Source organism: Lithobates pipiens, unplaced genomic scaffold (genome assembly GCF_037356315.1).
Source record: "Lithobates pipiens isolate NorthernLeopardFrog02 unplaced genomic scaffold, aLitPip1_a1.2 Scaffold_13, whole genome shotgun sequence".
Lineage (NCBI taxonomy): Eukaryota > Metazoa > Chordata > Amphibia > Anura > Ranidae > Lithobates > Lithobates pipiens.
The window spans coordinates 313,099,090-313,112,835 of record NW_027507718.1 but is presented as its reverse complement, the minus strand read 5'-3'; the positions used below and the strand labels follow the sequence as shown (position 1 = coordinate 313,112,835).

Sequence of the window (13,746 nt, the reverse complement as noted above, 5' to 3'; positions counted from 1 at the left end):
TATGGAATATGAAACAGCTCGGAGCTACTGGGTTGGATGATTGATTAAAGAGTATACAGGGATGTCTAGGCCCCCCCCAGTATATAAAATATTGAAAGTGCTTCTTTATTCAGCGAGCTGGGTTCAATGGCAGAATATATACAAAACATAAAAGGGCAGCTGCATCACCTAACGTCCCCCCCCACCACCTCTTCTTTTCCCTCCCCTTCTGGAATAACCAGAAGTAATGGCATTTCTTGAGCCCATGATAGACACATGCACTTATTACTGTGCTCACCAACTGGGTGGGGATTACGGCAGACATACTGTACAACTCTCCATGTACCAATATCAATGATTGCAGGAGATGAAAGGTTTCCATATATATATATCAATGCTATGGGCTTACAAAATAACTCTATTGCGTTCATTTCTCCGACATATGATGCAATCGTTAAATTAAAATCGTTTTAACTTTTTTTTTTTTTTTTTACATTTTTATGACGCTCATCCACTATTTACGTGCCACAGAGTAATAACAGTTTATGTCAGTGATCTGCTGCATAAATATGCGCACTCGATTTTTACAGACATTACTTATAAGCAGCAAGAAAAAAAAAAAAAGGATTTCCAATAAATCAATATACAGATGAATTCAGAAATGGTGATCAGTTTAAGGTGTCCCTGCGCAGACAGATAGCGCTCTAATTTCTCAATGCCAGACCGGGCTCATTCACATTCAAGCAGTGTGATCTGCGCCTGCAACAGTTTTCTAAGGGAATTCTAATGGCAGATCCTGATGGAACAAGAAATCATATACTACAATCCAAGCAGATTCCAGCCATACCAAGCCATGGATACTGCTAATATAGGATTATTATCATCAAATGGGCATATTTAAGAGCAGTAAAGGCTGCGGGGATTTAAATGGAGCAGCCTTCAGGATTATGCAGGGGTTTCTAGAATAAATCAACAGAGCAACAACATATATATATATATATTAAAAAAAAGGCAAAGTATGTCAGAAACAAGCCATAAAACAAGCAGATTTAGAGGATTTCGAAGAAAGCAGATGATGGGACTCTAGACAGGGATGTGAGGGATTTCATCTGGGTTAAGGGGATTTGCAGATAACCAGGGATAACTAACATCTAGTTACAAGAGGGAAAAGTTCTGTAAAGCTGGATACACATTATACAATTTTTGTTGTTCAATTTCCTTTAGATTTATCTTCAACTACGTAATGCAAGGGCATGCCTGATTGCATACAATTTGAAAGTGTTTAGGTTTGACCTCATGTATTGAATTTTATTGTAGCTGCCCTCATGTTGTAAACTGTTGGCGGTTAAAAAAAAAAGAAAATCTTATATAATAATAATAATATTATATCGTTTCGGTAAATCGAAAGGAAAGTTGTACAAGAAAATTGCATAATGTGTAGCCAGCTTAAGGTGTTAACCTGTTAGGAAGAGAAGGAAAGCAATGGGTGCAGAAGAAAGGAATGGACGTGACATAAATAGGAATGTGACTTACCTCACTGGATAGGATGCTGCCATTGGAGATAATATCAGGCTGTTGGTCAGCGTAGCCGGTGACAATTGCCCCGCAGGGGTTGTGCTCGGTGTCTGTGCTCCTGGATGGGCTGCAGGGTTTGAGGAACATGAGGTCGGTTTTGGCAGACTCTGGGGTCAGGCAGACCTGGTAGCAATAGTTCTGGTTATGATGGTGAGAGCCGAAGCTGCCAGACTCCTCCACTGGCACTTGGGTAGCGCTGGGCACGTTGGAGCTCTGCACCAGCATGATGTCTGACTTGCTGAGCTTTTTCTTGCGGGCTCTGGCTTGCCTACTGCAACAAGAGCAGCAGCACATACAGCAGTCGCTTGCCAGGCAGCTGTAGATGTTGAGTTTCTTCTCCTTCTGGCACCTGATGGCCAACACTATCATGGCCAGGAGGAAGATGAAGGAGACTGAGCCTAGGGCGATGATGAGGATGAGGGTGAGGTCTAAGGCTGTGTCATTGGAGCGGCTGCTGGGCCTTTGCTCCCCTCCTTGCCTCTCTACGGAGCTGTCCACTATCTGGACCTGTATGAGAGCGGTGGAGGAGAGCGGTGGCTGTCCATGGTCCCGAACCTCCACCACCAACTCGAAGGGTCTATGGGGATCTCTTTTACTGGTGATCTTCCTAGCAGTCCTTAGTTCCCCGGTTCTCCAGTCCATGCGGAACAGACTCATGTCATTGCCCCTGAGGATGCTGTAGGTCAGCCGGGCGTTCTCGCCTTCATCCGAGTCTACAGCCACCACACGGGTGAACAGGTAGCCGGGCTCGGCAGTCCTTGGAAGGAGCTCCTTGGCAGTGCCATTGCGACCTTGTGGAGAGACTATAGAAGGGGCATTGTCGTTCTGGTCTACAATGACTATATTGACGGTGGCATTGCTAGCCAGTGGAGGGCTTCCCCCATCTCGTGCCTCCACCATGAAGCTGAACTCCTTGAGCTGCTCGTAGTCAAAGGTGCGCAGGGCATAGAGGTAGCCGTTCTCCGAGTTGATGGAGACATAGGTGAAGACGGACATGCCTTGGATGTCACATTCCAGGATGTAGTAGGAGATGTCAGCGTTGTCTTCTTCATCCTTGTCGGTGGCGCTGACCGCTGAGATGTAAGCTCCCGGGACGTTGTTCTCGGTGACATAGACGTTGTAGACCGCCTGGGTGAAGCGCGGAGCATTGTCATTGACATCGGCCACCTGCACCTGGATTGACTTGGTGGAGCTGAGCGGTGGCGAGCCCTTGTCCCTTGCCATCACCGTCACCGTGTAAGAAGACACCAGCTCCCGGTCCAAGGTGCCATCGGTAACGATGGTGTAATAGTTCTTATAGGACAGCTTGAGACGGAACGGCACGTCCCCTAAGATCTCACAGTGGATCTGCCCGTTCTCCTCCGAGTCCTTGTCGATGACGCTAAAAAGGGCCACCACCGTGCCCGGAGGGGCCCCCTCGCTCACCGCCTCCTTCACCGTGCTGAAGGTGATCTCGGGAGGGTTGTCGTTGAGGTCCAGCACCTTGACCAGCACCTTGCAGTGAGCGGGCACAGCGTTTGGCCCCAGGTCCTTGGCTTGGACATACACCTGGTACATGCTGCTTTCCTCGTAGTCCAGCTCTCCGGTCACCTCCATCCGACCCGTCCTGGGGTCCACGCTGAAGATCTCCCTCACCCTGGGGCTGTTGTGGCTGCTGAACGAGTAGACCACCTCCCCGTTCTGACCTTCGTCCAGGTCGGTGGCGTTGAGCTGGATGACCAAGGTGCCCGGGGGCGAGTTCTCGGGCAGGGAGACGGTGTAGACGGGCTGCTCGAAGACCGGCACGTTGTCGTTGGAGTCCAGGACTTTGATGGTGAGAAGAGCGGTGCCGGTCCTCTGCGGGATGCCACCATCCATGGCCGTCAGGACGTACCTGTGTAGGGCTTGCTGCTCCCGGTCCAGCTGCTTCTTCAGGACCAGTTCGGCGAACTTGTTGCCGTCTCCTTGGGTCTGCACGTCCAGGGCAAAGTAGCTGTTAGCGGTCATCTCGTAGGTTCTCAGGGAGTTGTTGCCCACGTCTGGGTCGTAGGCGCTCTCCAAGGGGAAGCGGGTGCCCGGGGTGGCGCTCTCTGAGATCTCCACCTGGATTTCTATCTCGGGGAAAGCCGGTGGGTTGTCATTGATGTCCAGCACCTCGATCTCCACTCGGAAGAACTCCAGAGGGTTCTCCAAGAAGACCTCCAGGTGGAGCAGGCAGCTTGGGTTCTGCTTGCAGATCTGCTCCCTATCGATCTTCTCCTTGACATAGAGCACCCCGTTCTCCAGGTTCAGCTCCAGGTAGGGGCTCCTGGAGTTGGGAGCCGTCTGGAAGCGCCTACTGGCCAGCTTTGTAATGTCCAAGCCCAGGTCCTCAGCGATATTCCCCACGAAAGTGCCATGGTCCCTTTCCTCCTGAACCTTATAGGCGAGCTGGCACAGCACTCCATCCACCATGCACGCCAGCAACAAGATAACAATCATCTCCAGGACCAAGAAAAAGAAATAAAAAATAGAAAAATAGAAAAGTGCACTTGTTTTATTCCTCCCACATCCAGCTTGTGGTCAGTGTAGAGCAGATGAAGTGAGACATCCCCTCATCAGGATTCAGTACAATCCCCCTTGTTTTATTCTCCTCTGCCAACCATAAATCCCAAGTCAACAGTCCCGGGCTTAATGTCCTCACATAGTCCTTCCCATGACAGATCCGCACATGGTGTCTCTGATAACAATTCACTGAGAAAAATAGGAGACCAAAAAAAAAAAAAAAAAGATTTTTTTTTTATATAAAAAAAAACTTAAAAGGTGTCCCCCCTTTTAATTCCTGTAGTCCCCCAACTCCATGGACTCCATAGTGATCCTGGTGACTTTTCTGTTTTTATCTCTCTAGATTGGGACTGTACTGAGCTGTCCCTGCTCCAGCTTCTGTCATCTCTGCTGGCACTGTCTGAGCGCACAGCTCCCAGCTTAGCTGTTTTTGCGCAGCGCCCTCCTCCTGCCAACCAATGGGACGCCCGAGATGACCGGGAGGTGTGGTCTGCTCCCGGCACGTCAGTCTATTAGCGGCGTCATCCGAAGGAGAGTGTGCGGGGAGAGAGAGAGGAGAGAGAGAGCAGGAGAGGAGAGGCGACTCTTTCCTTACAGGCGCTCCGTGCCTTCACCTCCAGGGAGAGCGGGCTGGGATTACCAGGATGAGATGGGGACCCCTGATTACCAGGATGAGATGGGGAGCCTCTGATTACCAGGATGAGATGGGGACCCTCTGATTACCAGGATGGGATGGGGACCCTCTGATTACCAGGATGGGATGGGGACCCTCTGATTACCAGGATGAGATGGGGACCCTCTGATTACCAGGATGGGATGGGGACCCTCTGATTACCAGGATGAGATGGGGACCCCTGATTACCAGGATGAGATGGGGACCCCTGATTACCAGGATGAGATGGGGACCCTCTGATTACCAGGATGGGATGGGGACCCTCTGATTACCAGGATGAGATGGGGACCCTCTGATTACCAGGATGGGATGGGGACCCTCTGATTACCAGGATGGGATGGGGACCCTCTGATTACCAGGATGGGGAGCCCCTGATTACCAGGATGGGATGGGGACCCCCTGATTACCAGGATGGGGAGCAGCCCCTGATTACCAGGATGGGATGGGGACCCCCTGATTACCAGGATAGGATGGGGAGCCCCTGATTTCCAGGATAGGATGGGGAGCCCCTGATTACCAGGATGGGATGGGGACCCTCTGATTACCAGGATGAGATGGGGAGCCTCTGATTACCAGGATGGGAGGGGGACCCTCTGATTACCAGGATGGAATGGGGACCCTCTGATTACCAGGATGGGGAGCCCCTGATTACCAGGATGGGATGGGGACCCCCTGATTACCAGGATGGGGAGCAGCCCCTGATTACCAGGATGGGATGGGGACCCCTGATTACCAGGATAGGATGGGGAGCCCCTGATTTCCAGGATAGGATGGGGAGCCCCTGATTACCAGGATAGGGAGCAGCCCCTGATTACCAGGATGGAATGGGGACCCCTGATTACCAGAATGGGATGGGGACCCCCTGATAACCAGGATGGGGACCCCCTGATTACCAGGATGGGATGGGGACCCCATGATTACCAGGATGGGATGGGGAGTCCCTGATTACCAGGATGGGATGGGGACCCCCTGATTACCAGGGTGGGATGGGGAGTCCCTGATTACCAGAATGGGATGGAGACCCCCTGATTACCAGGATGGGGAACCCCTGATTACTAGGATGGGATGGGGACCCCCTGATTACCAGGATGGGGAACCCCTGATTACCAGGATGGGATGGGACCCTTCTGATTACCAGGGTGGGATGGGGAGTCCCTGATTACCAGGATGGGGAGTCCCTGATTACCAGGATGGGATGGGGATCCCTGATTACCAGGATGGAGAGTCCCTGATTACCAGGATGAGGACCCCCTGATTACCAGGATGGGATGGGGGCCCCCTGATTACCAGGATGGGATGGGGACCCCCTGATTACCAGGATGGGATGGGGAGTCCCTGATTACCAGGATGGGATGGGGATCCCTGATTACCAGGATGGAGAGTCCCTGATTACCAGGATGAGGACCCCCTGATTACCAGGATGGGATGGGGGCCCCCTGATTACCAGGATGGGATGGGGACCCCCTGATTACCAGGATGGGATGGGGATCCCTGATTACCAGGATGGAGAGTCCCTGATTACCAGGATGGGGACCCCCTGATTACCAGGATGGAATGGGGACCCCCTGATTACCAGGATGGGATGGGAATACCTGATTACCAGGATGGGGACCCCCTGATTACCAGGATGGGGATCCTCTGATTACCAGGATGGGGATCCTCTGATTACCAGGATGGGGATGCCCTGATTACCAGGATGGAGTGCAGGGACATTGAAGCCCCCCATCTCTGATCACTTAGATAAGGGGGGGGGGGGCAGGACCTGTCTCTGGTCAGGGATGCTCACATACGCCGTAGCCAGGTACTCTGAAAGTTAGAAGGCAGCCAGGCTCCCATTCCCTGCACGCTGTAATTACAGCCACAGGCTGGTGTCACTGTACACGCCATGGTCTATGTTACCGCTACTCCTCTACAGACTCGATGCTTAGTCTGATACCTTATCTGATGAGGAGACTTCACTATGGAAAGTCACTGACCGCTCACTGCTCAACCCCTCCTCATCATCGCTAAACCCACTTCATCCATCATCTGTGGTAGCATACAGTAGCAATCTCTACCTGTCTGTTTCCCATCCATCCATCCATCATCTGTAGGAGCATAGCGATCTCTACCTGTCTGTGTCCCATCCATCCATCATCTGTAGGAGCATAGCGATCTCTACCTGTCTGTGTCCCATCCATCCATCCATCCATCATCTGTAGGACAGTAGGAGCATAGCGATCTCTACCTGTCTGTGTCCCATCCATCCATCCATCCATCATCTGTGGGAGCATAGCGATCTCTACCTGTCTGTGTCCCATCCATCCATCCATCCATCCATCATCTGTGAGAGCATAGCGATCTCTACCTGTCTGTGTCCCATCCATCCATCCATCCATCCATCCATCATCTGTGGGAGCATAGCGATCTCTACCTGTCTGTGTCCCATCCATCCATCCATCCATCCATCATCTGTGAGAGCATAGCGATCTCTACCTGTCTGTGTCCCATCCATCCATCCATCCATCCATCATCTGTGGGAGCATAGCGATCTCTACCTGTCTGTTTCCCATCCATCCATCATCTGTGAGAGCATAGCGATCTCTACCTGTCTGTGTCCCATCCATCCATCCATCCATTCTTCATTCAACATCTGTAGGAGCATAACGATCTCTAACTGTCTGTCATATCCATCCATCCATCCATCCTTCCATCCTTTATTCATCATCTGTGGGAGCATAGCGATCTAATTATCTACCCGCCTGTCATGTCCATCTATCTCATCTAACTTTCCTACATTCATCATCTAAGACACTGCGTATGTGGAGGCATAGTGATCTCTACCTGTCATATCAATCCATCCATCCATCCACCCATCCACCCATCCTACATTCATCCTCTAAGACACAGTGTATGTGGGAGAATACCGATCTATTTATCTACCTGTCTGTAGTGATGGACGAACTTCCGACGGGACGTTTCGCGAACGCGAAATGCGAACGGACCCAAACGTTCGCGAAACCGAACGTTCGCCGCGGGCCCCATTGACTTCAATGGGAGGCGAACTTTGCAAACCTTCATGTCGAATTTGCGGCCACGTGGTAATTATTAGGGGGTAAAACGTAGTCCCACCATCTGGACAATGACATAATACATGTATGAGGTGAATTTGGGATCGATAACTACAAGCATTTTTATTTTATTTGGGAAATTGTTCTAACAATTCAGGACTATGGAGCTAATGAAGGCAATGGAGGAGAGGGAAGGTCAGGGACCAGGGTAGGCAAAGAAGAGGGTGCAGGAGATGATCACCAGCAGCGTGACATACCGGAATGACACATGCACCGTGATAGAGGCATCTGACAGCAGCACCGTAATACAGAGCACTGACAGCAGCACCGTGACATACAGCGCTGACAGCAGCACCGTGACATACAGCGCTGACAGCAGCACCGTGACATACAGCGCTGACAGCAGCACCGTGACATACAGCGCTGACAGCAGCACCGTGACATACAGCGCTGACAGCAGCACCGTGACATACAGCGCTGACAGCAGCACCGTGACATACAGCGCTGACAGCAGCACCGTGACATACAGCGCTGACAGCAGCACCGTGACATACAGCGCTGACAGCAGCACCGTGACATACAGCGCTGACAGCAGCACCGTGACATACAGCGCTGACAGCAGCACCGTGACATACAGCGCTGACAGCAGCACCGTGACATACAGCACTGACAGCAGCACCGTAAGCAGCCCCAGGAGGAAGTCAGCACAGCACAGGGATGGTGTGATCCCCTCATAATAAGAACCCCCAGGAGGAAGTCAGCACAGCACAGGGATAGTGTGATCCCTTCATAATAAGAACCCCCAGGAGGAAGTCAGCACAGCACAGGGATATCATAAGCAGCCCCAGTAGAAATATGACACCGCTCAACCTCTTCAAAGAGGAGGGTAGGGGCATATAGTACGGTGTGCTTTTTTGGGTCAAGGAAGTGAGCCAAATGAATTAAGAAGGTCTGTGTGCTTGATTAAAAAAATAGTTTATAGACATATACATGGTCTACTGGTCACATGTGTTGAATTCCTCCGAGATCCATGCCTCATTCATTTTTAGAAATGTGAGGTAGTTAACACTGTGGTGAGCTAGGCGAGTACGCTTATCGGTCACAATCCCCCCTGCTGCGCTGAACGTCCTTTCGGACAGGACACTGGATGAGGGGCAAGCCAACAGTTCGATTGCAAATTGGGCAAGCTCTGGCCAGAGGTCAAGCCTGCCCACCCAGTAGTCTAGGGGTTCATCACTCCTCAGAGCGTCCACATCGGCCGTTAACCCAATGTAGTCGGACACCTGACGGTCTAGGCGTTCCCTGATGCTGGATCCGGATGACACCTGTCGATGGGTCGGCTGAAAGAATGACCTCATATCCGAAGTCACCAACACATCTTCAAACCGGCCTCTTCTTGCAGGCGCTGTTGGATTGGTACCCGCAAATCCTTCTCTGGGAGTGGGAATTGCTCCTCTGCCAGCGCACGCAAAAGCAGAATGCAGCATTTCTCGAAGCAAGGCCTGGAAGTGCTGCATTCTGACAGCCCTCTGCGACGGCGGTAACATTTCCGCCATTTTGTGTTTGTACCGGGGGTCTAAGTACGTTGCCACCCAGTACTGGTCCTTGACCCTCATGCTTTTTATACGGGGGTCCCTATTAAAACACTGGAGCATGAAGGCCCCCATTTGCACTAAAGTGGAAGCGGTGTGGTGGCCTGGCTCCTGCTCATCATCCAGGATAATGTCGTCCTCTTCATTCTCCTCTCCCCATCCTCGCACAACAGGGATCCCAGAAAGGTTTAAAGCATGCTCTTCTTGCTCCTGCTCATCCGCCCCGGCACCATCCTCCTCTGACTCCTCATCAGACTCCTGTTGTTGACTTGTCTCAGATAGAGTAGCCCCCCCTGGGAATTCATCCAGCATTGCGACTTCCTCATCTTCCCGCTCCTGCTCCTCCACAGCCTGATCAATGACACGACGCAATGCACGCTCCAGAAAGAAGGCATAAGGTACCATGTCACTGATGGCGCCATGGCTGCGACTGACCAGTTTGGTGATCTCCTCAAATGGCCGCAGAAGTCTGCATGTGTCGCGCATGAGCAGCCACTGGCGCGGTGAAAAAAAACCCAGCTCCCCAGAACCGTTTCTTTCGCAGAGTTCATACAGGTAGACGTTAACTGCACGTTTCTGCTGGAGCAGCCTATCAAGCATATAGAAGGTTGAGTTCCATCGCGTCGGGCAATCGCAAATAAGACGTCTGACCGGCAGATGGTGTCGCCGCTGAATGTCAGCAAGGCGAGCCATGGCCGTGTAAGATCTTCTGAAATGGGCCGAGATTTTCCTTGCCTGCCGCAAGATGTCCTGGACCCCAGGGTATTTGACAAGGAATCGCTGCACGACCAAGTTTAAGACGTGTGCCATGCACGGCACGTGCGTGATTTTGCCCTGTTTCAATGCGCTAAGCAGATTGGCACCGTTGTCACACACCACTTTACCAACTGTCAAATTGAGCGGTGTTAGCCACTCATCTGCCTGTGAACGCAAAGCTGAAAGGAGTGCCGGGCCAGTGTGGCTCTTTGCTTCCAGGCACAACAGACGCAGCACGGCATGGCAACGTCTCACCTGGCATGTGGAATAGGTTCTGGGGAGCTTGGGCGGTGCAGTGGAAGAGACGCTAGCAGCGGAAAAGGAGGAGGCAGCTGAGGAGGAGAGGGAGGAGGATGGAGTAGGAGGAGGAGAAGAAGAGTCAGGCCTGCATGCAATCCGTGGCGGTAAAACCAAATCTACACGGGTGCCACGGGTTACATGCTTGACGGCCGTCAGAAGGTTCACCCAGTGGGCAGTAAAACTGATATACCTTCCCTGCCCGTGTTTGCTAGACCACGTGTCTGTGGTCAGATGTATCTTGGCACCGACACTGTGTGCCAGAGATACATTCACTTGCCGCTGAACATGGCCATATAGCTCTGGGATGCCCTTCTGTGAGAAATACTTCCTTCCTGGGACCTTCCATTGTGGTGTTCCAATGGCCACAAATTTGCGAAAGGCCTCCGAGTCCACCAGTTTATATGGCAGTAGTTGGCGGGCTATGAGTTCTGACAAGCCAGCCGCCAACCGTTGGGCAAGAGGGTTATCCGGCGTCATCATTTTTTTACGCTCAAACATTAGGCCCACGGAAGCCTGCCTTTTTGCAGAAAAATGTGAGCTTGGCGTGATGGAAGGTGGAGTGGAGGACAATTGTGAGGAGAGAGGAGAAGGAGAAGTAGAAGACGAGGCTGGACGGTGAGAGCCTGCAGTGTGGCTTTGTGTGTTCCGTTGCTCCCACTGGGCTCGGTGATGGCTGCTCATGTGCCTTCTTAAGGCGGTCGTCCCTAGGTGAGTATTGGGCTTACCGCGACTAACGCGTTGACTGCAAAGATTGCAGATGGCAACGCTATTGTCAGCAGCGGACACGTTAAAAAAAGCCCACACTGCGGAGCCATGTGCCGGTGTCCTGGGAGCGCCAGATGTGACCGTACATGGTCGATGACTCGCTCCTGATACATTTGCAGTCTGCTTTGTCCCTGCTGTGCAATGTAAGTCATTGCTGCTTCTCCTCCCTATCTGCTGGTCCATATCTCCCTCTGAACTCCCCTCCTCTTCCTCTCTTGTGGGCACCCACGTGACATCACTAGACACGTCATCATCAACGTCACCTTCCCCACCGCTATAAGTAGAGATCTCGGAGTAGGCAGCAACACCGGGGACCAACCTCCTCCTTGGGCTGATCTGGGTACTGGCGTCAGACTGCTGAGTAGCGCTTGTTGCTACCTCCTCTTCCTGATCCAATACCAAGAGTGGCTGCGCATCAGAAATGTCCTCTTGATATGGATCGGAAAATAATTCCAGTGACTCAAGCGGAAGGTATGTGGTGGTGGTGGTGGTGGTCGTGTTGTTGGTGGTAGTGTCTTTGGGGGTGCACATAGCAGAGAGTGAAGAAGAGGGTGCAGATCGAGAGGATGAGGAGGGTGCAGAAGAGTAAGGCTGAGCGAGCCACTCAACCAAGTCTGGTGCATCCTTTAAAGTAATTGAACGCACCTTCTGCAACTTCCCACTTTGGCTCAAGCCTGTTGCTCCTGCCCTACCCCTACCACCCCTGCGGAAGGGCCTGCCTCTTCCTCTGCCTGTCATTTTTTAAATGACCCTGTGACAAAACTCTTAGTCCCTATACCGATGAAGGACTGCTGCAGTATAGGGCAGCGGTCAGCAGTGGTGCACGTCAACCCTATCTATTGTGGACCGATAGCGGTCCTTACAGAACAGCAGACTGTACCGCACTCAAGCCTATGTACCGTAGCACCCTATACCAAGTTACCAGTCCTTATAAGAACTTTTGTGGACCAAGCAGGTTGTGTATTAGTGTTTAGCAGACTGTACGTCAGTCCCTATACCGCTGAAGGACTGCTGCAGTATAGGGCAGCGGTCAGCAGTGGTGCACGTCAACCCTATCTATTGTGGACCGATAGCGGTCCTTACAGAACAGCAGACTGTACCGCACTCAAGCCTATGTACCGTAGCACCCTATACCAAGTTACCAGTCCTTATAAGAACTTTTGTGGACCAAGCAGGTTGTGTATTAGTGTTTAGCAGACTGTACGTCAGTCCCTATACCGCTGAAGGACTGCTGCAGTATAGGGCAGCGGTCAGCAGTGGTGCACGTCAACCCTATCTATTGTGGACCGATAGCGGTCCTTACAGAACAGCAGACTGTACCGCACTCAAGCCTATGTACCGTAGCACCCTATACCAAGTTACCAGTCCTTATAAGAACTTTTGTGGACCAAGCAGGTTGTGTATTAGTGTTTAGCAGACTGTACGTCAGTCCCTATACCGCTGAAGGACTGCTGCAGTATAGGGCAGCGGTCAGCAGTGGTGCACGTCAACCCTATCTATTGTGGACCGATAGCGGTCCTTACAGAACAGCAGACTGTACCGCACTCAAGCCTATGTACCGTAGCACCCTATACCAAGTTACCAGTCCTTATAAGAACTTTTGTGGAACAAGCAGGTTGTGTGTTAGTGATTAGCAGACTGTACGTCAGTCCCTATACCGCTGAAGGACTGCTGCAGTATAGGTGAGCGGTCAGCAGTGGTGCACGTCAACCCTATCTATTGTGGACCGATAGCGGTCCTTACAGAACAGCAGACTGTACCGCACTCAAGCCTATGTACCGTAGCACCCTATACCAAGTTACCAGTCCTTATAAGAACTTTTGTGGACCAAGCAGGTTGTGTATTAGTGTTTAGCAGACTGTACGTCAGTCCCTATACCGCTGAAGGACTGCTGCAGTATAGGGCAGCGGTCAGCAGTGGTGCACGTCAACCCTATCTATTGTGGACCGATAGCGGTCCTTACAGAACAGCAGACTGTACCGCACTCAAGCCTATGTACCGTAGCACCCTATACCAAGTTACCAGTCCTTATAAGAACTTTTGTGGACCAAGCAGGTTGTGTATTAGTGTTTAGCAGACTGTACGTCAGTCCCTATACCGCTGAAGGACTGCTGCAGTATAGGGCAGCGGTCAGCAGTGGTGCACGTCAACCCTATCTATTGTGGACCGATAGCGGTCCTTACAGAACAGCAGACTGTACCGCACTCAAGCCTATGTACCGTAGCACCCTATACCAAGTTACCAGTCCTTATAAGAACTTTTGTGGACCAAGCAGGTTGTGTATTAGTGTTTAGCAGACTGTACGTCAGTCCCTATACCGCTGAAGGACTGCTGCAGTATAGGGCAGCGGTCAGCAGTGGTGCACGTCAACCCTATCTATTGTGGACCGATAGCGGTCCTTACAGAACAGCAGACTGTACCGCACTCAAGCCTATGTACCGTAGCACCCTATACCAAGTTACCAGTCCTTATAAGAACTTTTGTGGAACAAGCAGGTTGTGTGTTAGTGATTAGCAGACTGTACGTCAGTCCC

General features: G+C 51.6%; 1 protein-coding gene across 3 annotated transcripts in view; it reads right to left on the bottom strand.

Annotated features, from left to right (window-relative positions):
• Window positions 1–4,487, bottom strand: part of PCDH10 (protocadherin 10) — a 102,279-nt gene extending 97,792 nt beyond the window's left edge. For all 3 annotated transcript variants that reach the window (XM_077476911.1, XM_077476910.1, XM_077476909.1), the window contains exon 1: window positions 1,513–4,487. In XM_077476911.1, coding sequence (XP_077333037.1) covers window positions 1,513–4,014 — 2,502 coding nt within the window. In that variant the 5' untranslated portion in view covers window positions 4,015–4,487. The remainder of the gene's footprint in view (window positions 1–1,512) is intronic.
• Between the last annotated feature and the right edge of the window lie 9,259 nt (window positions 4,488–13,746).